At 44.5% G+C, this 25775-nt stretch overlaps 1 protein-coding gene across 1 annotated transcript in view; it reads right to left on the bottom strand.

Moving 5' to 3' along the window:
• Nucleotides 1-25244, bottom strand: part of CDS2 (CDP-diacylglycerol synthase 2) — a 49552-nt gene extending 24308 nt beyond the window's left edge. Inside the window, exon 1 of the mRNA XM_015099719.4 lies at nt 25021-25244. Coding sequence (XP_014955205.2) covers nt 25021-25077 — 57 coding nt within the window. The 5' untranslated portion in view covers nt 25078-25244. The remainder of the gene's footprint in view (nt 1-25020) is intronic.
• Between the last annotated feature and the right edge of the window lie 531 nt (nt 25245-25775).

Raw genomic sequence — 25775 nt, 5'->3', positions numbered from 1 at the left:
AGTCCTTAACTGGAGGTCTCCTTGGAGAAGGAGACAAACACCTACACAGACACCCTCTCCCATAAGCTGAAACAGAGTCGAAAAAGGCAGAAGGGCAAATCCCTGTGCCAGAGGAAAGGGCACAACCTGGGAAGATATGGATCAGGGTGAGGTAAGTCAGCCAACTCTCGGGGCTCCAGGTGCGGCTGCCAAGAGGGCAGACGAAGGGAGAGAAACCCTGGAGAACCTGGAAACCCTGAGCTGTTCTGGCTACTCCCTGTGTGGGGCAGGGCCTTCCACTTGGGCTTCTTAGGCCTCAGTGAGGTGAATGCTGGCAGCAGCTTCTGTCGTGGACCCAGGAGGAGTCAAAAACCTGGAGCCCAAGCTTTTGCCCAAGAGAAAGTGGCACATGTGAGGACTAAGAATCGGAGATGTCAAGTGTTTCACTGGTTTGCTCCTCCAGGGGATGGAAAGACGTTCTGCAGGAGGCAGAGGCAGCCAGTTAATTCCCAGCTCTGGTATTCATTACCCTCAACACAGGCCTCCCGTCCCTGGTCTTCCCCCTGGGGAAAGCGCCCCCTACATCACATGGTTGCTGGAATGATCAAATGCAACACCAGTGAAAGTCTATTAAAACTATAAAGGGACTGAAGAGCAATAGGGATCTGCTGAATTTCATCCTACCCCCATTCTCCAGTAGGCTAACCATGGCACACAGGACAGGGGCCCAAGAACCTTAAACACCCATCCCAGGCAACCTGGGCATCCTTCCCAGGGAGGGTGGAGTGGAGAAAGAACAGTGCTTATCAGGTCTTGCTGGGGCCCGTGTGCTAATCAATTCTGTGAACTCAGCATCTGCCTGCCTTGCTTCCTCTTTCCTGTCTTCCATTCCAACAGGTGGCCCCAACTCAAAAATGATCCACCTCTCAAAGCTCCCATAAAGGTGGAAGTCTGAAACACAGGCAGCAGTACCTACCAACACTTCCTGACATGGGATGTGTACAGCACAGTTCACTGAGGTGTGGAAGGAAACATTAGAACTTACTTCTATTTACCTCGTTCATCTTTTCTTTCCTGTGCCTGCTTTATGATGAACCTATCAAAACATGAATATAACTGAGGCTGTGCCAGCTGGGGAACATGGTAAAAACATCACATACATGTCAGACACAGTGCTGGGTCAGTGACCCTGGGATCCTTGATTCCCACCACACTAAGCACTGCCTGGAACACAGTACGAACCCAAAGATTTATTGGACTAATAAGCTAATTAATTCTTCTTGACCTACCATGGCCCACGGTGTCTGGACTGCATTGAGCATATGACAAAATCAGCTCAGATTTCCAGCCCGTGTGCCAGGTCTGACAGGCACCTGCCTCGGCAGCAACCCTTGTAACAAGAGCCAGACTAATGCCCACTCTCATCCCCTCTCTGCTAGCTGAGGGTCTAAGGATCCAGCTCAGGAGCTCTGGGACCCAGCACACAGTAGGAGGAAAGGCTGCCTTGCTGCTGCAAGATCAGCTCAGCTCCCAGGCATCCCCTCCTCCTCCCTTTCTTTCCAACCAAGGACCCAGATCAGAGGTTGAATAGAGCAGACCCTATCTCTCAGCTTCTATCTCAATCACCGCCCATCCTCCCACAGTCTTGCAGCCATTTCCCAAGTGGGCTGTGGCGCTGGTGTAAACAGGAAACAAGAGCATTGCTTTAAAAGGAGAAGAAAAAAAGTTACCTCCGAGGCCTCCTTCCTTCTGGTTCACTTAGACTCTAAGGTAGAAACACTTAGGTGATATGATAGACACATGGAGAGCCTTGGGTACCAAGGGTTCAGATAAGACCTGTCAACATTTTTAGAGGAACTCATGAATAAAAAGCTTCCCCTACCAGCCTTCCAGGTCCCCTCTACCTCCCACAACTGCCCAGACACCAATGAACCAGGGCTCAGATAGAACAGAAGTCTTTCTTCAAAAGAGGCATGAGATGGCATGAGGGAGGGCCAGGGAGCAGTAATAAGGGGAGGAGGGAGGTCCCTGTGCCCAAGGTCAGGCTTCCTGGCCTAAGAAGGGACCTGGCTTGGCCCAGTATAGCATCTGTAGGACTCATTTTCACTGCTATAATCTAGATAGGAAACCCAAGAGAGAACCCTAGCAGTTTAGAGCATACTAAGCTGCATTAAAATTTGTAAGTTTCATTTACTGAGTGTCTTCACACCTTACATAAACTATTTTTCCCACTGCTTTAGATGGAAATAATAAATCTTGTGTTGGAGGAAAATCATCAGGCTGAGCTTAATCTTTCTATTAAGTATCATGCCAGCCATCTTTTTTGTTTTTTCGGATATGCTGGGTCTCCACTGTAGTGCACAGGGGCTTCTCAGGTTGCAGCACACCAGCTTAGTTGCTCCACAGCCTGTGGGATCTCAGCTCCCCAACCAGTGGCTGAACCTGCATCCGTTGCACTGAACTATTGGACCTCCAGGGACGTCCCACCTGCCATCTTCCTAACCAAGCCATGTGGCCAGATATCAGGGCAATCAACTCCCCCACTTACACACACACCTCCAGGAAAGAAATTACCAGAGACAGGTTTATCCCTAATGAGTGTAGGAGACCTCTGTGTCCTTGCCACTGAAAAAAAGCCAAGTAAGCTTTCATCTGAGTTCCTATTGCAGGGGGAAAAAATGTGTGTGTGTGTGTGTGTGTGCGCGCGCGCACATGGTGTTTGGAACAGCAAAGAAAATATTTCTAGCTTTTTCTAATGCTCATCTCATCTGACAAATTCAGTTGTCTGAACAAAGGAACAAAGGGGAGGAGCCTGGCTCTGAAAGTTTAGAATCATCCCCAAAATGTCCACACCCTGCCTTCAAAAGCCTCATATCAATAATGTGATCCACAGGAAATGCATTCAATTACTCCAGATGGACTGACCCCTTAAAGTACCTCCATGGGTAACTGCTATCCACACCAAAGAGCTCCAGAGAAAGGACGTGGAAAGATGCACGCGCAGAAGGTGCGGCTTTTAAAACCTAACTCTGCCTCTGAGCCATTTTACCTCCAGACAATACTATTTCCAAGGAGCCACAGGGCTCTTTGTAGAGAACCTACCACTGCCAGTCTTGGGCCCAGAGAGGGTTCCCATGGGAAGACAACTGTTCCCAGGAGAGCCACCGGGAGCAGCCCACATGCTGCCGTCCCTCATCCTGCCCCTCCTCAGCACCTTGCTCCATTTCCCCTCCCTCCCCTCTGTCCTCCAGCCTCCCCTCACCCCAGGCCCTCATATTACACCGCTTAAGCAGGCTCATCCAAAGAAAGCACTTTTTTCTCCACAGGTGAACCTTTGGGAAGAGTTTTGAACGCTCCATCCCTTTCCCTTGACTGCGCTTTCCCTTGGCTGACCTCAAGCCACACCAAGCCACCTTCATTCCTGGGCATTCCCAGTCCTCTGCTGCCAGCACAGCCTTGCAGCAATTTTTGATGTGCAACCTTTGATGTTATTATCAAGAAATATTCTTCCCTTGGCTTCCAAGTAGCACATCCTCCTGGTTTCCCACCTGCCTATCTAGCCAGGCCTTCTTTAGCCAGTTTCTCCTCAGCAGCTTCCTCTTCTGCAGCTTGCCCTTTAATTGAGGGGCTCCGAGAGGTTCCGTGCTGGGGGCTCCTTCTGTTCTACTACACACTCTCCCTGAGTCTCATTCATTCAGTCTCCCACTCACTCTGATGCCTCTAACAGCCTCTTCTTGAGCTTCAGACTCACATATCCAATCATACTTGATGCCCCCCCTTGGATGTCCCACAGATACCTAAAATCCTCTAGGCGCTCAAAACCAAATTCATTCCCTTTCCCCTGAATAGTGAAAAGGTGGCCAATCACCCTTCGTGCTTCATCCCTGTGGAGGATCTGGAAGGCTTTGAGCAAATACTGAGAATGTACTTGCTCCACTCATGACGAAGGTTGGAAGCTGGGACGAGCATAACAAAGGGTTATGAGCATTCACCGAGTGCCCAAGGCTGGGAACGGATAATGAAGGGTTATACGCCCAGCCTTGAGGCGTTCGAAGGCTTCCTTCTGACCACCTGTTTCTGAGAGCAAGGACTGTTGTTTCATGATAAGACTCCCTTTAGAGTTTCGCCAAAGCTCTGTTATGGCTTGGGTGGCGGGAACTGTATTTTATGCTTGAATGCTTTAATGTTTATCTGGAATGGCTAAATGCAAGTCAGCCTTATGCTCTATTCCCTGAAAATTATAAAACTACACAACTGGATGATAAACCTTGTCAGTCCACTAGAGGCTGTCCCTGAGTGTCCTTTTCAGAGTGCGGTTCTCCGAGCCTTACACTCCCTCAGCTCCTATCACCTAGTCTGTGACCACTACCTCTGAAACAGACTCTTAAGAGTCCCTTGGACTGCAAGGAGATCCAACCAGTCCATCCTAAAGGAAATCAGTCCTGAATATTCACTGGAAGGACTGATGCTGAAGCTAAAACTCCAATACTCTGGCCACGTGATGCAAAGAACTGATTCACTTGAAAATACCTTAATGCTGGGCAAGATTGAAGGCAGGAGAAGGGGACGACAGAGGATGAGATGGCTGGATGGCATCACTGACTCAATGGACATGAATTTGAGTAACCTCTGGGAGTTAGTAATGGACAGGGAGGCCTGGCGTGCTGCAGTCCATGGGGTCGCAAAGAGTCAGACACAACTGAACAACTGAACTGAACTGAACCTGTTTCCACTGCCTCTGGAACTCCTAAGCCAACACTGTCCCCTCCAGGTAACTGCAATAGCCCAACTGGCCACCTTATCTCCAGCCCTGAGTCTATTCCTACCTCCACTCTAGACTTCACATTGCACCAGAAAGGTCCTTCTGGAAAGAAAACCTGACCGCATCACTCCTTGTCCAGTACTCCTCCTGGAGCTCCGTAGGCAAAACAGAGGTGATTCTTCTTCCTCTTGCCATCTAAAGGCTAGATCTCAACATCTCAAATGATCTACAAGCCCCTTTGGGATCAGAGTCTCGTCTACCCTTCCAGCCTACTGTCTCTCAGCCTTTCTGACCTACAGTCAGTTCCTAGAACAGGCTGTACTTTCTTACCTTAGGCATGGTGGGTACAGAGAAGACACTAAGTCTCATCACATGTGCCTAAGTAGCCACAGTCAATCATTCAGAGAGGATCCTGGGTTTACTAGATTTGCAGAGCTGGGCAACATGTAGCAATTCAACATCTTTCACACTCTTAAAAGCACCATATGAGGCATTATAGGGTTACAGTCCATGGTCCCACTGTTGAGCTCCTCTTCTTTCTTAGAACAGAAGCCCTTATTTTTATCTGGGCTTAGAACCAAGAGTACATTTTCCAGTTCTGGTCAATGAGATATTAGCAGAAGTGTTGTGAGCAATTATACCTTTTTTCCTCCATGCCGATTCAATTGTGGAAAGGCTAGTTGGAGCTCCAGCAACCATCTTGGCCTATGAGGTGAAAACCATCTATTACCAATGTCTAAGCAACAAGATAAAAGGTGGAGACCATCAGGAAAAACTACCTACAGAGGACAACTATGTAGCAAGAACAAGGTTGTACAGATCCTGGACTGCTTATTACATGAGAAGTAAGGGCAATTCTATCTTGGTAAACTACTGTTTACCAAAAAAACACAGGTATGTCTGAGAAAGAGGTCAGAAAAGTAAGAAGCAGCCTGCCTGAATACAAGGCTTTCTAATCCAGATGGACACTGTTGGTTTAGGTCCCAACCTCCTCAAAACTGCTACTCCCATACATTCAACCAAGAGTTTGGACGCCACAGAACAAACAGGTATTATCCTTTCTTCACCTTCCCCATTAAAGCCTCCCTCTGGAGTAAACACATCTGTCTACTAAAACAACAAGCATACAACTCTAATTTAGTGCCAGCCATCATCAGAAGACATTATTTAATTCAGGACAGAGACTCCCAGAGCTCGAAAAATCACCTGTTTCTTGGGAGGCTCTGCCCACAGTTCTGTTCTAATGATACTACTTGTTTTCCCCTGTCCTCCAGAGTCAGACACCAAAAATCAGAAGCCCTGCTGGAATCCAACAGGTCCTCTTATCATCAGTTACCTAGTCAAGCATCTCTATTAGTATTAAAAAAAAAAAAAAAAAAGAGTCCATCCTTACTGGGGGAGAAAGTAATTTTAAGTTTCTTCATTATTAGAACAAGGCTCATGCAAAGAAGAAAGTTTATCAAATATTACCAAGAGCTAATAAGATGGGAAAAAAGTTAATAAAAAATAATAAGAGTTAAGTAAGAAATAAAAAGAGTTAAAAAGAGGAGAAATATATTTGCAATCTCAAAACTGGGCTCAAATGTACTCCCTAGACCTTAGGAGGGCTTCCCTTGTGGCTTGATGGTAAAAAATCCGCCCACAACGCAGGGTTCGATCCCTGGGTTGGGAAGATCCCCTGGAGAAGGGAAAGGCTACCCACTCCAGTATTCTGGCCTGGAGAATTCCATGGACTCTATAGTCCATGGGGTCGCAAAGAGTCGGACCTTAGGAAGAAAATGGAACCAGGATAAGCTACTGGATTCCTCATCTGATGAACCACTAAATCATAAATCATAGTACTTGCCTCAGTGTCACACATCTCCAGCAGTTCCTACTACAAAGATTACTAGACAAAGTAAGTGGTTAAGAATCTGCTTTTGTAATGCAGGGATCACGGATTCCATCCCTGGTCAGGGAACTGAGTTCCCACATGTCTTGGGGCAACTAAGCCCGTGCGCCACAACCAGGGAGTCTGTGCACAACAATGAAAGATTCTACATGACACAATTAAGACCCAACAGACAAACAGATAAATATTTTTTTTAAAAAAGGAAAAGTGTGTTTTTCACACCCCTTGTGGCTCAGCTGGTAAAGAATGTGCCTATAATGTGGGAGACCTGGGTTCAATCCCTGGGTTGGGATGATCCCCTGGAGAAGGGAAAGGCTACCCACTCCAGTATTCTGGCCTGGAGAATTCCATGGACTCTATTGTCCATGGGGTCGCAAAGAGTCAAACACAACTGAGCGACTTTCACTTTCTGTACAATGGGTACAAAGAAACTGACTAAACTATTCTTTTTTGTGTTTGAAAAGTTCCGTTAATACAAAGGTTTAAAAAAAAAAAAAAAGAGTGCCTGGTCAGCTGAACTGCAAGTGACTTTCAGATACCCCAAACCCCAGCAGAGAAAAACCACTGTGGCCTCAGTGTGATGCCCCAGGCTCTGAGCACAAAAATGAATTTAAAATTTCTTAACATGAAGTAAACAAAACAGCCTCGAAGACACAAAACCAAATGAACATTCCAGTCTTCATCTTATGGTACCTCTTGGCAATATTAGGTCCAGTTGAACACATCCTTCCTGAAACACTGTTCTCTTGGCTTGCATAATATATACTTTCCAGGTTCTCATTCTACCTGATTGACTGCTCTTAGTTCCTGTGTTATCTTCCCTCCACCCGTCCTCTAAATGTTGGATTGGCTTTAGGCTCAATTCTGGACCCACGACACTCACTCCCTTAAGTATTACCATCCAGCACCTTGGCTTTAATTACCAATTCCATGCCAATGACTCTGATGATTATATCACCAACCCCAACCTCTCCTCCAGCTCCAGACCCAACTGCTATATTTCCAACTACTTACTGACATTCCACCAGAAAGTTCTTGCACACATCTCAAACATATCTAAACAGAACTACTGACATTGCCCACAAAACTCTCGATCCTCAAGTGCCGAGCCAGCCAGTTGATGGCCCCACAGTCTGTATCCAGCATAAGCCAGAAACCTGGGTGCTTTGTGTGCTCAGGTGCTTCAGTCATGTCCAGCTCTCTGCAACCCTATGGACCATAGCCTACCAGGCTCCTCTGCCCAGGAGATTTTCCAGGCAAGAATACTGGAGTGGGTTGTCATCCCTCCTCCAGGGGATCTTCCTGACCCAGGCATCGAACTTGCATCTCTTATATCTCCTGCATTGGCAGGCAGGTTCTTACCACTAGCACCACCCAGGAAACCCAGGAGTCACGCTTAATTTGCTTAATGCCTCTCTCATCTTTCCCCAGTTACAGGACATGCAGCTGACTGCCTTCTAAAATCCAGTCCCCTCCCCTTGCATGTTGTGTAGTAGCCTGTGCAAAGTAATTATTTTAATCCCATACCCTTTGCCACAATAACAAGTTCATGAACAGGCATTTTAACCCCAGTATAACTCAATGTGTGTGTGTGGCGGGGGCGGGGCATAACTGTTCTGGAGTAAGCACTTGGCCTAAGATGGTACAATCAAACTAGAAATTCTAGAATCAAATTGTATGACTGTGGGACAAGACACTTGAGCTCTATTTCCCCCCACAAGCCTGAGGAGAAAGGGAATAGGTAGAGAGGCAGAGAGCCCCAGATGCTAAGGCACTGGCCTGCATCTTCATGGGAGTCTTCGGATGATGCCAACACCTGAAAGGCGCAGCAGCGTGAGGACAGAAGATGGTTTTAAAGCCAATGAACTGCATGAATTCATTCATTCATACAAAATGAATTTGCAGTAAATTTACTTTGATTTGCAGTAAATCAAACTGCAAACGATTCATAGTCAAAAAACAACTCAAGTTTTGTCGGTTCTATGCCCAAAAATATATCTTAAATCTATCCTTTTATCCTCACAGTCACTAGGCTCATAGCGGCTTCCCAGGTGGCGCAGTGGTAAAGAAGCTGCCTGCCAAAGCAGGAGATGTGGGTTCGATTCCCGGCTTGGGAAGATCCCCTGGAGGATGAAACGGTAACCAGCTCCAATATTCTTGCCTGGGAAGTCCCACGGACAGAGGAGCCTGGCGAGCTACAGTCCACAGGGCCACAAAGAGCTGGACACAGCTGAGCACACACGCATGCACGCTCGCGGCGCATCCCAGCCCCCGTCATCTCTCACCTGCAGCGGCCTCCTGATTGCTCCTTCCACCACCCACTCTCCTCACAAATAACCAGTGGTATTCCTAATATGTATCAGTGCATTCAACTCCCCATTAAAACCCTTTAATGACCTCTCACTGCCTTAGCGTAACTTCCCAGCCTACCTCTCATATCTCCTTCCTATACCAGTGATTTCCAAGGAGGACAAACTCACAGCCTTTCTGCTGTCCCTCCATACACTGAACTAATTCCTGACTCAGAGGCTTCACATTAACTCTGGAATGTTCTCATTGCTCAATCAGCCCACCTTACTCAATCTTCATTTAATCTCCCCAAAGAAGGCTTCCCTGACCACCCTACTTAAAAAATGGCCCACCTCCATCTCCATCTCCATCATTCTCTATCTCTTTAGAATGCTTTCTTTTAATATATATATATATATATATATATATATATATATATATATTTTTTTTTTTTTGGTCACATGGCATGCAGGATCCTAGTTTCTGGACCAGGGATCAAACCTGTAGCCCCTGCAGTGGAAGCACAGAGTTTTAACCACTGGACTGCCAAGAAGACCCAGAACGCTTTCTTTTAACGCCTGAAATTTATTATCAACATCAACTTTGCAGGCACTAGGGATATGTACCACTTCAACCCTTAATAAAACATTTTTCCTGAAGTAATATATATTCCTTAAAGATAACTGGAATACACACCTTTAGAATGCCCAGATTATCAAAATGCTGTGATATATTTCACACTAGTCTTTGTCTATAAATACATGTATTGTGAGGGGATAATAGCTGTCATCACACTGAACACCCAATTTCTGTTTTGCTTCCTAGTCACCTCTGTCATTAATGACTTAAGTAAAACCACTGATGGTAGACTGATAAAACATGCAAGTGACACAAAGCTCAGAAAGACAGATAAACACTTAAAAGTATCAGTGTGGGACTTCCCTGGTAGTCCAGTGGTTAAGAATCCACTTGCCAATGCAAGGCACACAAGTATCAACTGATCCCTGGTCCGGAAAGATCCCATGTGCCATGAGGCAGCTAGAGCCCAGGCCCCACAACTCCTGAGCCCGAGTGCTCCTGAGCCCGAGTGCTCCTGAGCCCATGCTTCGCAACAAGAGACACTGCTGCAACAAGCCCAGGCACCACAACCAGAGAGTAGCTCCTGCCTGCCGCAACTACAGAAAACTGCACGTGGCACCGAAGTGCCCAGGAACTGCAATGAAGACTCAGTGCAAACAAAAGTAAATTAACTATTAAAAATAAAACAGTCAATGTGCTCGAAAGATGAGCTAAGGATACAAATGCAAAATTAGCAGTTAACACAAGAGTTTAACCACTAGTCTCTCTTCTGTGGACCTACCTTCCATAACACTAGTTATACCCTCTCTCCCTAGCTACAGCTCTACATGTCAGCCTGCCAACAAGATACCTCCATGTCCAACCAGCATTTCAAAATTCAGCATGTCCAAAATGAATCAACTCCTTTACCACCCACACCAGCTCTTCTGTTTTCCAACAAGATCCTAATCTACCGGAGATGTGCTCCACAGGGAACACTGATGTCATTACCATCTCCAAAAACCCCTCATCAGTACTCAAACTGTACGATACTAACATTCCAGGGTCTCTCCTTATTCCATTCTCACCCCTGGTATACTTGCTAATGTCTGCATGTCAACACTTATCTACTATACTGGCCTCCAAATTGATTTCTCCACTAATTTCTCCCTTTTCAAACACATTCCCCAGATTAATCTTCTGGGAAAGATTAATCTTCATAAAGCACTCCCAGATTAATCTTCATGAAGCACAGCTCTGATTATACCCCTCTTTCACTCATTTTCACCTAGTCTATTAATGACAAATAGCCTCCCACTTCACATCCTCCAACATTTGTCCTCTACACCCTGCACAAACCTCATGCTCCAACCAAGCAGAGCTACTCAGTGACCCTGATGACCTCACCCCTTGCTCTCTTCTCCTACTTTGCTCCCAGCCATTTTTCCTTCCTGCTCATTCATCAAGTCCCAACTTAGGAGCACTAAGACTCCTTAAGGAATGTCGTCTCTGATTTCCATCTACAGTAAACAGGAAAAAAAAAAAAAAACATGCCTCCTCAAAATAAACTGACTTCCTAGAAATCTGTGAATATTACATGGCAAAAGAGTAAATATTACCTTATATGGCAAAAGACGTGTTAAGGATCTTGAAAGGAGGTGTTTATCCTGATTATCCAGTTAGGCCCTAAGTGGAATCACACGTACCTATAAGAGAAAGGCAGGGACTTCCCCGGTGGTCCAGTGGCTAAGACTCAAGTTGCCAATGCAGGGGGCCTGGGTTCAGCTCCTTAGATTCCACATCCCGCAAATAAGACCCAGCACAGCCAAATAAATAAAATAAACATTTTTTTAAAAAATAAGAGAGAAACAGAGGGAGATATGATGCAGAAACAAAGAGAAGACAACGTAAAGACAGGCTAGAGAGAGAAATGTGGCCACAAGCTGGGAAGGGGCCTAGAATGCATTCTCCCCAGGAGAAATGTGGCCCCAGGCCAAGAGGTGCCAGGAGTCCCCCAGACGCTGGGAAGGGGCCTAGAATGGACCCCCCCTGGAGAAATGTGGCCACAGGCCAAGAGGTGCCAGGAGTCCCCCAGACGCTGGGAAGGGGCCTAGAATGGACCCCCCCCCCCAACTGGAGAAATGTGGCCACAGGGCAAGGGGTGCCAGGAGTCCCCCGGACGCTGGGAAGGGGCCTAGAATGGATTCTCCCCTGGAGAAATGTGGCCCCAGGCCAAGAGGTGCCAGGAGTCCCCCGGACGCTGGGAAGGGGCCTAGAATGGATTCTCCCCTGGAGCCTCTGAAAGGAATGGTCCTCTGAATGGTATGGTCCTGCCAATACCTTGATTTCAGCCTTCCAGTCTCAAAAAACTGTGCGAGAATAACTTCCTATCGTTTTAAGCCTCTGGGTTTATGGCAATTTTTTAGAAGAGTTCCAGGAAACTAACACCCCACACTTCTCACCGGTTTTCTCTTCCAATAAAGTTCCCACAGCACATTATGCATCCCTCCTCCTACTCTTCACTGCACTTTGTAGTTATGTTAAGAGGCACTTTCCATAATCTAATTTAGATTTCAAGCTCATCAAAAGTAAGGACTGCCCTATTCATCTTTCTTTACCTTGAGTGCTCCTTGCCTAGAATCTGGTAAAAGCTCAATGAGTGTTTTTAAAATCACTAAATTTTAATCAAATTCATCAACCTTTATCTATAAAGCCGAGAATAATGGCTACCACCATTGGGGTAGGAAAGATAACTCTAGAACTATAGTTACACAATTGTAACTAATGACAAAAAAGGACTACATTTTCAGCCCTTCCCAAAGATTAAAATTATTTGGTGAGGGACACCGATAAAACTCAAGTGATAATGAGCCGTATTCTGGAGAGCAACTAATGTGTTGCCAAGGAATAAAGAATAAGTTGGCAAAGTGAAACCTTTTAAACTCAAAATGGTTCAATGCTGTCCCAAAGAATGTATAAGTCTGTGTACATTTCCACTCATTTCCCTTGAATAACAGGAAATATTCCAGGCAGAATCAGAACACATCTATCCTTTAAGCCAACCAGACTGCATACAGGAAGGTCACTTTGAATGCTCAAACTCTGAAATGCTACTTTATATTAAGAAACACCTGTTTTATTCTTCTTTGTAAAATCACTACCACCTGAAATTATTATACATTTGTCTGTCTCCTCCACTAAAACATGAACTCCATGTGGAAGGGACTTTGTTTATTTACTGCTACATCCTCTTGGTCTACAATACTGCCTGGTAGAAGGTCCTCTATAAATGTCTCTGTTCAGAGGTACGAAGGGAAGAAAAAAGACAGTTTAAGGAATGACTAAGAAATTATCCACTTCTATAGGTTAAAATGACAGGCATAAATATCACACTGCAATAGCCAACCACTTTGCACGAAATATCCCCATCTCATCGTTTTACATAGACTTGCAGACTCTATGTGGAAGGAATGTGAAATTCTTGAGACTGACATAAGGATGACAAACAAGAGAAAAGAGGTCTGTAGCAGAACCGAGAAGACAGAAGTTGAACTCTCCAAGCTAGTTTCTGCTCTAAGCACAGACAGACAGGTGCATCAACCAAAACAGAAATTACTCACCACCTTAACAACACAGGCAATAGTGTTGCCCACTCAGTCTTCACACTTAACAGTCTGGCTGTTACCTCTACCCAACTCCATCTCAGCTGAGGATTGAGGCTGATGAACAGAATAAACTAACATTTCTGTTACCTGGTATTAAGGAAAAACCTGCTAGTCCACAGTGAAATTTCTAGATAACAAAATATACCCGTTTCATCAATTTAAACAAATAGCTTTCTTTTAAAGCCATTATCTACCCAAAAATGATTACACACCTGACAACACAGATGCTTAACCTGGTAATTACTCTACATTTCCCTTATTAAAAAAAAAAAAAAAAACTAAATTATACTTCAAAGATCTTTTGGGGTTTCAATCATGATCAAGCAACATCTAACCTAGCAGAAAGAAATGAGTTTCCAGGAGTTGCACAAAATGAAAGACTTTGATACGTAGAAAGGAGTGGGAACAAGGAAATTATACTAGCAAAAGAGTAGACTGGGAGATTGCCCTGGCAGTCCAAAAGTTAGGACTCTGCACTTCTACTGTAGGAGGCACAGGTTCAATCCCTGTTCCAGAACTAAGACCCTGCATGCTACATGCCAAAAAAAAAAAGTAGATTGGTTATTGAAATACTACTTTCCTTCAGGGAACGGCAGGAGTCAATCAGGCAGATTACCCTAAATAGTGCTGATTAAGTAACTCCTGAGAGAGTGCTCTAAGATTCAGTTTCTGGAAGAGTAAGTCTTGGTTTGGTGATGTGGAGCTTAGAATAAGTGACTCCATTTGGGATCTGTTGTCTTGTTTTTAACACCTTGAATCTCCACTGCTCTTCCACCTGTGCAGACCTCAGGAGCTAATGAATGAAGAGAGGCTATCTACCCCAAAATACAGACCCTGTGCTTTTATGCTCAGGTTAATGTGGTCCACTGGAGAAGGGAATGGCAAACCACTTCAGTATTCTTGCCTTGAGAACCCCCATGAACAGTAAGAACAGGCAAAAATATAGGACACTGAAAGATGAACTCCCCAGGTCGGTAGGTGCCCAATATGCTACCGGAGAACAGTGAAGAAATAACTCCAGACAGAATGAAGAGAGGGAGCTAAAGCAAAATCAATACCCAGTTGTGGATGTGACTGGTGATCGAAGTAAAGTCCAATGCTGTAAAGAGCAATATTGCATAGGAACCTGGAATGTCAGGTCCATGAATCAAGGCAAATTGGAAGTGGTCAAACAGGAGATGGCAAGAGTGAATGTCGACGTTTTAGGAAACAGCAAACTATAATGGATTGGAATGGGTGAATTTAACTCAGATGACCATCATATCTACTACTGTGGGCAAGAATCCCTTAGAAGAAATGGAGTAGCAAGGATGCAGTATTTGGATGCAATCTCAAAAGCGACACAGTCTCCAAGGCAAACCATTCAATATCACAGTAACCCAAGTCTATGCCCTGATCAGTAACACTGGAGAAGCTGAAGATGAACAGTTCTATGAAGACCTACAAGATCTTTTAGAACTAACATCCAAAAAAGATGTCCTTTCATTACAGGGCACTGGAATGCACAAGTAAGTCAAGAAACACCTGGAGTAACAGGCAAATTTGGCCTTGGAATATGGAATGAAGCAGGGCAAAGGCAAAAGAGAACGCACTAGTCATAGCAAACACCCTCTTCCAACAACACAAGAGATGACTCTACACATGGACATCACCAGATGGTCAACACTGAAATGAGATTGATTATATCCTTTGTAACCAAGATGGAGAAGCTCTATACAGTCAGCAAAAACAAGACCAGGAGCAGACCATGGCTCATATCATGAACTCCTTACTACCAAATTCAGACTCGAATTGAAGAAAACAGGGAAAACCACTAGACCACTGAGCTATGACCTAAATCAAATCCCTTACGATTACACAGTGGAAGTAAGAAATAGATTCAAGGGACTAGATCTGATAGATAGACTGCCTGATGAACTACGGACAGAGGTTCATGACACTGTAGAGGAGACAGGGGTTAAGACCATCCCCAAGAAAAAGAAATGCAAAAAAGCAAAAATGGCTGTCTGAGGAGGCCTGACAAAATAGCTGAGAAAAGAAGAGAAGCAAAAAGCAAAGGAGAAAAGAAAAGATATACCCATTTGAATGCAGAGTGCCAAAGAATAGCAAGAAGAGATAAGAAAGCCTTCCTCAGGACTGGAAAAGGTCAGTTTTCATTCCAATCCCAAAAGGCAATGCCAAAGAATGCTCAAACTACCACATAATTGCACTCATCTCACACACTAGCAAATTAATGCTCAAAATTCTCCAAGCCAGTCTTCAACAGTTCGTGAACCATGAACTTCCAGATGTTCAAGCTGCTTTTAGAAAAGGCAGGGGAACCAGAGATCAAATTGCCAACATCCGCTGGATCATAGAAAAAGCAAGAGAGTTCCAGAAAACATCTATTTCTGCTTTATTGACTATGCCAAAGCCTTTAACTGTGTGGATCACCACAAACTGTGGAAAATTCTTAGAGATAGGAATACCAGACCACCTGACCTGCCTCTTGAGAAATCTGTACGGTCAGGAAGCAACAGTTAAAACTTGATATGGAACAACAGACTGGTTCCAAATAGGAAAAGGAGTACGTCAAGGCTGTATATTGTCACCCTGCTTGTTTAACTTCTATGCAGAGTACATCATGAGAAATGCTAGGCTGGATGAAGCACAAGCTGGAATCAAGATTGTTGGGAGAAACATCAATAACCTCAGATATGTAGATGACACCACCCTTATGGCAGAAAGTGAAGAACTAAAGAGCCTCTTGATGAAAGTGAAAGAGGAGAGTGAAAATGTTGGCTTAAAGCTCAACACTCAGAATACTAGGATCACAGCATCTGGTCCCATCACTTCATGGCAAATAAATGAGGAAACAATGGAAATACTGTCAGACATTATTTTGGGGGACTCCAAAATCACTGCAGATGGTAACTGCAGCAATGAAATTAAAAGATGCTTACTCCTTGGAAGAAAAGTTATGACCACCCCAGAAATCATATTAAAAAGCAGAGACATTACTTTGCCAACAAAGGTCCATCTAGTCAAGGCTATGGTTTTCCCAGTAGTCATGTATGGATGTGAGAGTTGGACTATAAAGAAAGCTGAGCACTGAAGAATTAATGCTTTTGAACTGTGGTGATGGAGAAGACTCTTGAGAGTCCTTTGGACTGCAAGGAGATCCAACCAGTCCATCCTAAAGGCAATCAGTCCTGAATATTCATTGGAAGGACTGATGCTGAAGCTGAAACTCCAATACTTTGGCCACCTGATGTGAAGAAACGACTCATTTGAAAAGACCCTGATGCTGGGAAAGATTGAGAGCAGGAAGAGAAGGGGATGACAGAGGATGAGATGGTCGGATGGCATTACTGACTCAATGGACATGAGTTTGGGTAGGCTCCAGGAGTTGGTGTTGGACAGGGAGGCCTGGCATGCTGCGGTTCACAGGGTCGCAAAGAGTCAGACACAACTGAGCGACTGAACTGGACTGATTCAGCACAGGAACTATATGACATATCTTATAATAACCTATAATGGAAAAGAGTAAAAGTAGATTATATAAATTATATATATATAAATATATAAAACTGAATCACTCCTGTACATCTAAAATGGACACAATATTATAAATGAACTATGTGCATGATAAGTCGCTTCAGTTGTGTCTGACTCTGTGCGACCCTATGGACTGCAAGAGACTGCCAAGTTCCTGTCCATAGAATTCTCCAGGCAAGAACACTGGAGTAGGTTGCCACACCCTCCTTCAGGGGATCTTCCCAACTCAACTACATTTGAATTCAAAAATAAAAAGGCAAGCTACCAGACCATGCGTGGTAGCATTACAGCCACGTGTAGCAATATGCACAGGAGGAAAAGGCATTTGAACGATGGTTGCTTTCCTGAACGATGAGATTACAGGTGGATTTCATACTCATTTGCATACATTCCTGTGATTTCTATAATACGTACATGCCTGATGAAGTATTGAGATGTTGTTGTTCAGTCACTTAGTCATGTTTAACTCTTTGTGACCCCATGGACTGCAGCATGCCTGGCTTCCCTGTCCTTCACCATCTCCTGGAGTTTGCTCAAACTCATGTCCATTGAGTCAGTGATGCCATCCAACCATCTCATTCTCTGTCATCCCCTTCGCCTCCTGCTTTCAATCTTTCCCAGCAGCAGAGTCTTTTCCAATGAGTTAGCACTTTGCAACAGGTGGCCAAAGTGTTAGAGCTTCATCTTCAGCATCAGTCCTTCCAATAAACATTCAATGTTGATTTCCTTTAGGACTGACTGGTTTGTCCAAGGGACTCTCAAGAGTCTTCTCCAACACCACAGTTTGACAGCATCAATTCTTCAGCACTCAGCCTTTTTTACTGTCCAGCTCTCACATCCGTACATTACTGGAAAAATCATAGCTTTGACTATTCGAATGTTTGTGGGCAAAGTATGCCTGCATGCATGCTAAGTCGCTTCAGTCGTGTCCAACTCTTTGCAACCCCATGGACTGTAGCCCTCCAGGCTCCTCTGTCCACGGGATTCTCCAGGAAAGAATACTGGAGTGGGTTGGTATTTCCTTCTCCATGTTGGCAAAGTAATGTCCCTGCTTTTTAATATGCTGTCTAGCTTTGTCACTGATTTTCTTCCACGGAACGTCTTTTAATTTCATGGCTGCAGTCACCATCCATAGTGATTTTGGAGCCCAAGGAAATAAAGTCTGTCACTGTTTCCACTGTTTCCCAATCTACTTGTCATGAAGTGATGGGACCAGATGCCATGATCTTAGTTTTTTGGAAATTGAGTTTTAAGCCAGCTTTCTCACTCTTCTCTTTCACTTTCATCAAGAGGCTCTTTAATTTCTCTTCGCTTTCTGCCATAAGGGTGGTGCCATCTATACATATGCGGTTACTAATATTTCTCCCAGCCATCTTGATTCCAACCTGTGGTTCATCCAGCCTGACATTTCGTATGATATACTCTGCATAGAAGTTAAATAAGCAGGGTGATAATATAGAGCCTTGACATACTCCTTTCCCAATTCTGAACCAGTCAGTTGTTCCATGTTCAGTTCTAACTGTTGCTTCTTGACCTGCATACAGGTTTCACAGGACACAGGCAAGGGTCTGGTATTCCCATCTCTTTAAGAATTCTTCAGTTTGTTGTGATCTACATAGTCAAAGGCTTTAGCATAGTCAATGAAGCAGAAGTAGAGGTTTTTCTGGAATTCTCTAGCTTTTGCTACGATTCAACCCATGCTGGCAATTTAATCTGTTTCCTCTGCATCTTCTAAATCCAGCTAGTACATCCAGAAGTTCTTGGTTCACATACTGTTGAAGCCTAGTTTGAGAAAGAAAAGTGAAAGGCAAAGGAGAAAAGGAAAGACAAACCGTTATGAACGCAGTTCCAGAGACTAGCAAGCAGCATATTGAGATAACAGAAGATCTTAAGTGGATTTTGAGAAAACAGGACTTCAATAGGCAGAGATGGAAAGAGGGGTGACAGAAAACAAGCATATTTCCTATGGTTGGAAATATCAAGAGGCAAGATGCATGTCACAGAGGCCCCAAGCAGAAAGGGGGTTGGTTAAGAGACAGGGTCATAAAGGACGAAATTTAAGAGATCTGAAAAGAGGGTCAGAATTTTTTTTCTTCCCTTCTGTAACTCACAGAGTAGTTTCCGAGCTGTTCAAAGGTCAGGAGGACTAGAAGAGGCTGAGAGTAAATCCTGAAGGAAGGTAACTCAATTAGAAGGATTTACAACTAGTTCAGGCATCCTGAACTATCTTAAATATGCAAAAGCAATAGATAAGGAATCCAGGTGTCATCTGATGTGAACATCTGGCCTGGACTAGATGAGGGAGCAGAGACTAGTGGATTCCCAGCTGGAGCAGAGCAGACAGGAGCAGGAAGGTCCATGTCTAAAAGGAGAAAATTAGATTTCAGACAAAGCAAGTTTGTGCTGCCTGAGGTATACATATACCTAGGGATTTCCTGCAGATCACTAAACTCACAGGACTGGCAGGACAGAGACTGTGGGTAAAGGCTTTGAGAGCCGTCCACTGAGGGATTCAGGTCAGCGACACACATCCTCTCAATGTCAGAGACCCACGAGCAAAAAATGCTGCCAGTAAATCTCAAATCACAAGGGCTCTTTCCAAAATGCAGCCAAGTCTTCACAGAGAAGTCCCAGGCTGGTCCTGGGGTGACTCTAATACAAAAGAGCTGCTGCCAAAGAGCAAAAAATTCTCAGGACAGTTCGGGTCTTTCCATGCCAGCAGCAGGTGCTCATGAGCACTACTTCCTGGCAGGCGTAGGCTGCTGCCGGGGAGGAGAATCAGGGGGCCAGGAGGGAGATGTTCACAGTGCTACACCACCACCTTTCAGTTCTGATACATGCACACACTGTCTAGTCAAAATAACATAAAGTTTAACCTTCCTTAAAAGGTCACTCTAAATAATAAAAGGTCACTCAACTGAGTGGGCCCTATGCCATCCCCACTGCTGAAGCAAACTTAAGCAGAAGAACAAAGACCAGGCAGTGGCAGGGTGAACTGCCTAATGCGGGCCATGTCTGCCCTGGCTGGCGCCGCACCACCACCCCAACCAGGCAGCTACTGCACAGCAAGGCTTGGAAGGCAGGAACTCAACCCAACCCCAGGAACAAATCAGTATTCCTCAAAGGAGAGGCTGGCAAAATTAACAGTCAAGAGTCTCTTTTCCAAACCAGACACAGTCTGCTGAGTGAAAAGCTGTGTTTTATTACCCCCCCCCCCACCCCCAGCCTCCAGCACCAGGCAGGAAGGCTGGGGAGACTGGCACTGCACAGGGAGCACGTTAAAAAACTTTGTGTGCAAGAGAGTTACTTGGCAAGCCCTCTGCAACACTAACAAGTTCAATACACTCCATCTATGTGGATCTTAGAAAAGATAGCAGAGTGCACAAATCACAAATAATGATGAACTACTTTTTTCAAACAGTTTAAAGGGTGATTATGTGCACTGTGAAATTAGGAGAGTCATTTCAAAAGCTTCCCAGATACATTCAAAATTACGATTTCTTGAAATCAGTAGAGAAAGAATGGATTATTTGGAGCCAAAAGTGATATAAAATCCTGGATGTTTTCCCCATGAGCACAGACACCAGCCCTCTCTCAGAGCTAGTGAGACTGTATACAGCAGACCTTGGGTTCAGTGAACATTCTAAAAGAAGATGTATAAATACTGAATGACATTGTTTCAGGACAAATAGTTCTAATACTAAGAGCCATCAACCAGAAAGCATTTATTCTGAGTAGCTTCCCATGAAGCTCAGAGTGACGAGCTGACAACTTGCTAGGAGTTCTCTTCAAGGATACCTGAGTGGCTGCTCCTAGGGGTGAACTTAAAATATATAAATCACCACTTTTCCAATAACCAGGAAAATAGGACCTAATCAACTTTTCCTACAAAAAAAAAAAAAAAAAAGTTTTCTCAGAGTTTCAACGTTCACTCAGGAACACACACACACGTTTATATACATATATATATTTGGCATTTTGAAGATTTTGCTATTTTTGTGAAAAATAGGAGATATTGGGGCTTTTTTTAAATCAAAGTCAACCAACTCAGAAACTTTTAAAGTCTGTAAATTAAGTCTGTCTCCTAAAAGGCAACATTATGCAACATAATGAGAAGAAAGGAATCAGAAAACCTTCATACTATTAACAACTCTGCATCTAACCAGCTGTGTGACATTGAGCAAGTAACAAGCTCTCTGGGCTACTCTGCTATAAAATAGCCCTAAAATCCCTTCTAGTTCTAACATCTGATAAGAGCAATTTAATATTTTTTAAAATGTTAAAGACTAATGAAATATCACATAAATTTACACAAAACATTTTAAACAAAATGTTTTTTTGAAAAAAAAAAAACTAATTTTAAGTAGCCATAACTTGGAAAATAACTGAGTTTTTAAAATAAGATTATACTGTTTGATCAGCAACTAAAAATACTGGGTCATATGACAAACTAATCTTTCATCTTCTCTTTCTATTTAAGTCTGGGAGCCGTAGTTAAGGTTTACTGATTATTCAAAACCTAAACTATTTCTCAAGGTAAAAAAAAAAAAGATTGAAAGAATAAAGCATTTCTCCTGCATCTGAAGTAGTCAGAGCTCTGAAAATAAGATTTTATTATTTCAGTAGCACTTTTAAAGTCTAACAGAAAACTATGTTTAATTATTTACCACTATTCTAAAATATGCTATGAAAATATGCTTTCAGTCATGTCTGACTCTTTGCAACCCCATGGACTATACAGTCCATGAAATTCTCCAGGCCAGAATACTGGAATGGGTAGCCTTTCCCTTCTCCAAGAGATATTCCCAACCCAGGGATCGAACCCAGGTCTCCCAAATTGCAGGCAGAGTCTTTACCAGCTGAGCCATGAGGGAGGTCTGAAAAAGCTATTAGGGAAAGACAATTGCATGTAGCAATATTCCTTCTACAGCTGAAGTTTGACTGTGATTCTGAGCGCTGAAAAATTCAGTAAGAAAATGAACTGAAAAGGTGGGTCATAGAAGGCCAAGCTCTGTCTATAAAATTTTCTTTAAAAGGTGATAAATAGGAAAAGACTACTCTGAACACTTATAACTTGAAGATTTAATCATCTTCCAAGAGTAGAAGGTGAATATTAGCTTTTTCCTGTAAAACTATATTTCACCCAGAAACAATAGCTTAACACAGTACAATGTGACAATTTCTGCTCTACATATGTAACATACATACTCACTTAATCCATATGAATATCCTCTGAAGCACATGCTACTTTTTTATCACCCCTCATTTTAGAGATGGACAAGCTGAGGCTTTTATGCAAGTTAAGTGATTTCCTCAAAGTTACACAGCTGGTATGGAGTAGGAAAATGGCAACCCACTTCAGTATTCTTGCCTGGAAAATTCCATGGACAGAGGAGCCTCACAGGCTACAGTCCACGGGGTAGCAAAGAGTTGGACACGTCCAAGCGACATGGACTGACATCACACACACACACACACACACACACACACACAGCTGGTAAGCGGCACTGTCCAGGCTAATGATAGCTCTAGTTGTTATGCCCCTGCTCTTAAAACCACCATCTTCAGTTAAAATCTAAACTCCCCTTTCTAAATGATGCCTTTATTTGATCTTTATACTGGTTTCATTGATCTAGAAAGCAAGCCTTGAATGAGTAAAGCTCTAGTTTAAACAGCACTCTAGCACTTAAGGACGATAGAAAAGGACTCCACATCCTTCCTTCTAACCTCCAAAACAAAGTCTCCTGAAATGCCAACCCAATCATAAATTTTAAGATGCCAATGTTTTGGCCCAAGTTCCATTCTCTTCTTTCCTAAGCTCCAATGGAAAAACATGGAATGATGGGAGGAAGATCATTTCCAAACCTTAAACTCCAAGTTTCTTGGTTTGGCAACAATACTGTGCTTTGGGACTTTAAAATTATAAGCACGGTTCCCAGAGGAAAAATTTCCTTTATTAGCAACTGGCTTGACAATTCCATTCTAGGATGCTAAATATAATACATTCTGACTTTTATAATAATAAACACATTCCCCAGATTATTTTGAAATGACTGTTTATTTAAATTTTGTCATACCAGTTAGGCAACTATAGCATTTTTTCCTAAATCTTTCAAATTTGTTTCAGTTCTTTTAATGAATTGACCTGACACTGTTTTCTGAATTCTACTATGAAATAAGAAAGCTGGAATTTTGCCATTTGTTTCCCTTAAAAGATGCCCTTGTTTTACTATTTATTTTCTTAAATTTTAACCCAAGAATATCAGCAAAGTCAGAAACATGGAAGTAAGTTTTACTAACTATGAAATAAAATAAACCTAATTTTAATACTTTATATACATTCATGTGATGGCTCAGATGGCGGTGAATCCACCTGCAAGGCGGGAGACCTCAGTTTGATCCCTGGGTTTGAAGATCCCCTGGAGGAGGGCATGGCAACCCACTCCAGTATTCTTGCCTGCAGAATCCCCATGGATAGTAGAGTCTGGCAGGCTACAGTCCATGGGGTTGCGAAGAGTCAGACATGACTGAGTGACTAAGCATAGCATACATTCATCAAAGACAAATAAAGTATCTCACAGTTTTTAAAAGGAATCTTTATTATTAAAAATCCCATGCATGGTAATCCAGAAATATTGGCAATGGTGCAACTGCCTTGTTCTGAGCTAATGGACTAAGTGTTTGTGGAGCAACAAGCATTCAGTGAACCTCAAATGGATCCAAGTAGTTGGATGGGGAGGGTAGAAATTTTATTTTACCTCATAACCTCATGGTTTTGGGGGTATGTGGGTTTGCCTGTTTTTACCATTAAGTCTAATTCTTACAAGTAGCTTTTTAAACATACAGACCACTAGGTATCACGCTTTCTTTTTTGACTGCTCTTTTCACACCTAAAACCACAAAGTCCCATTAACATCAAGACTGATCTCTCATCCTATACAGGGCTATACAGCCTCAAAATATCTGGTAACTTCCCAACAGGCAAATGCATGGTGGCAACAGAGCTCTTCCAGGCCAAACTAAGGTATTTAATGGGAAGATTAGAAACTTCAAAGTACCTGGTCTCTGTAAGCGACTCTTCAACTTGCAACCAAATTTTTCTCCAAAACATATTCTAGAAATCAAATTCCATTATCTTTCACCCTTCTAGTATAACTGCTGTTGACACCTTGACACCAAATCTTGGCTTTCTTCCTTCCTGATATCTCCCTAACGTTCCTTTCCTCCGGTTTTCTAAAATGGAAAGCTACATAAATGGGTATTGAGGGCCTGGTGTAGGGGGAATAGGGATTGGTGGGAGCAGCTGTTCCTCAGTTCCAGCCGAACATTAATCAGCTGGGAATATGATGGCAGATCTTCCAATGATCCAAAATAGGCAATAAATTCAAGTGGCTGGGAGAAATATTCTGGTTTTTTAAAGCAACACAGGGACCAAAGAAAGCAACTGCAGGTCACCAGCTGGCAACCCGCGAGTCAGACACTCTCTTTCATTCTGGTCCAGGCTCCCTCAGTCCAGTTTACACATCACTGTCATCAATCCACCAAATAACACTGCTCCTGACCACGACAAACTCCAGGCTTGAAATACTACCACCAAGTTTGTGCTGTCATTTAGCGTCCACAGTAACGAGGCCACTCCTCACCTTCCCTACATAGACCTTTCACTTCAACCAAAGAAGTCTACTCACCTCATCCGTCACCCCCGCAAGATGGCCTCTGTTCTACCCTTCTCTACCCCAACAAAGCCCACATCTGAAGCAGGAAACAAGCCCATCTTTGGGGAATATACCTTTCAACACCTAATGACTGCATGACTTCTCTGCTTAAAGCCAACAGATTTAACTTTCGAGAAGGGGTTTAAATCTCCTAACAGGCAAATCTCATGGCCTTGTCTTGATACACCTTCACCCCTCAACAAATAACGGGAGATCGGAGAGGCTAAATCACGCTCTGAGGAATCACGTCGGGGTCTCGACGTCTTCACACCAGGGAACGCCTGGGGAGTGGACTAGAATGGAACCCGTCCCCCCCCTCCCCCCGGCCCCAATCAGCCCTGCGAGACAGGCAGACGTGCGCAACCTCCCGCGCTTTCCTTCCTGAGCCGCGGAGATACCAACCCCAACCGGACCCCAGAGCTGTGTCCCCGGGACCTCGACCTGCTGAACCCTGCCGCGAGCTCCGCGGGACCCCGCACCCAAGGACCCTCCGCCCTACTGAGGCCCGATGCTTCCGGCGGCCGAGCCAGAGTCAAAAGGCGAGAAGACCCCTCTCTGCGCGCCCCCCACGGACTTATGGGGGACGCCGCTTCCGCAGCCGCGCCCACCCGGTGCCGCCGCTACCTTGTCCTCGGGCGGAGCTTCCGGCTCGCGGGCCACCCTCTGCCTCAGCTCCGTCATGCTGGAAACACCAGCGCTTAGTCGCCGCTGCCGCGTAGCGCAGACGCCGGGGCCGGCGCGCGGACTCTGCTCGGCCAGCCCCGAGTCGCCAAAGCAGCGCGCAGCTACGCAGCGCCTCGCTAGCCCCACCGCAGCCCAGCCGCCAGCCCTGGAACTCGGCCCCGCCCGGCTCAGCCGCCGCCCTTTCACCCGGGCGGAGCTTGACCAGCCTTCTCCAGCCTCTGCCTGCTTGTTCCTTTTCTGGTAAAGGCCCGGAGGGAGGGCGCAGGCGCACCACCGCCATCACGGCCCGGGAGATCCACCAATGGCGCGAACCCGTTAGGGAGGCGGGGCGAAGGCGGGGCAAGTGAAACGTAGTGGAGAGGCGTGCGTTATTAGATAGTAGCATGAGGGGGCGGGAAAAGGCGTGTTTCGGAAGGAGACTAGCCAATGGGAACTCGAGCACTGGCGCCCAGGGTCTTAGAGGTTAACAACTTGCTGGGGATAATGGCAACCCACTCCAGTATTCTTGCCTGCAAAATCCCATGGACTTAGGAGCCTGGTAGGCTACAGTCCATGGGGTCGCTAAGAGTCGGACACGACTGAACGACTTCACTTTCTTTCACTTTCCCCAGTCTCCTGCCTGCCTAGTCAGTACTTTCCCTCACACGGATAAGTATCCGCTTATTAGGCCATGAGCAGAAAGGCCTGGGGAGCCT

This window comes from Ovis aries, chromosome 13 (genome assembly GCF_016772045.2).
Source record: "Ovis aries strain OAR_USU_Benz2616 breed Rambouillet chromosome 13, ARS-UI_Ramb_v3.0, whole genome shotgun sequence".
NCBI classification, from domain to species: Eukaryota; Metazoa; Chordata; class Mammalia; order Artiodactyla; family Bovidae; genus Ovis; species Ovis aries.
This window is presented reverse-complemented; position numbering and strand designations above follow the sequence as displayed.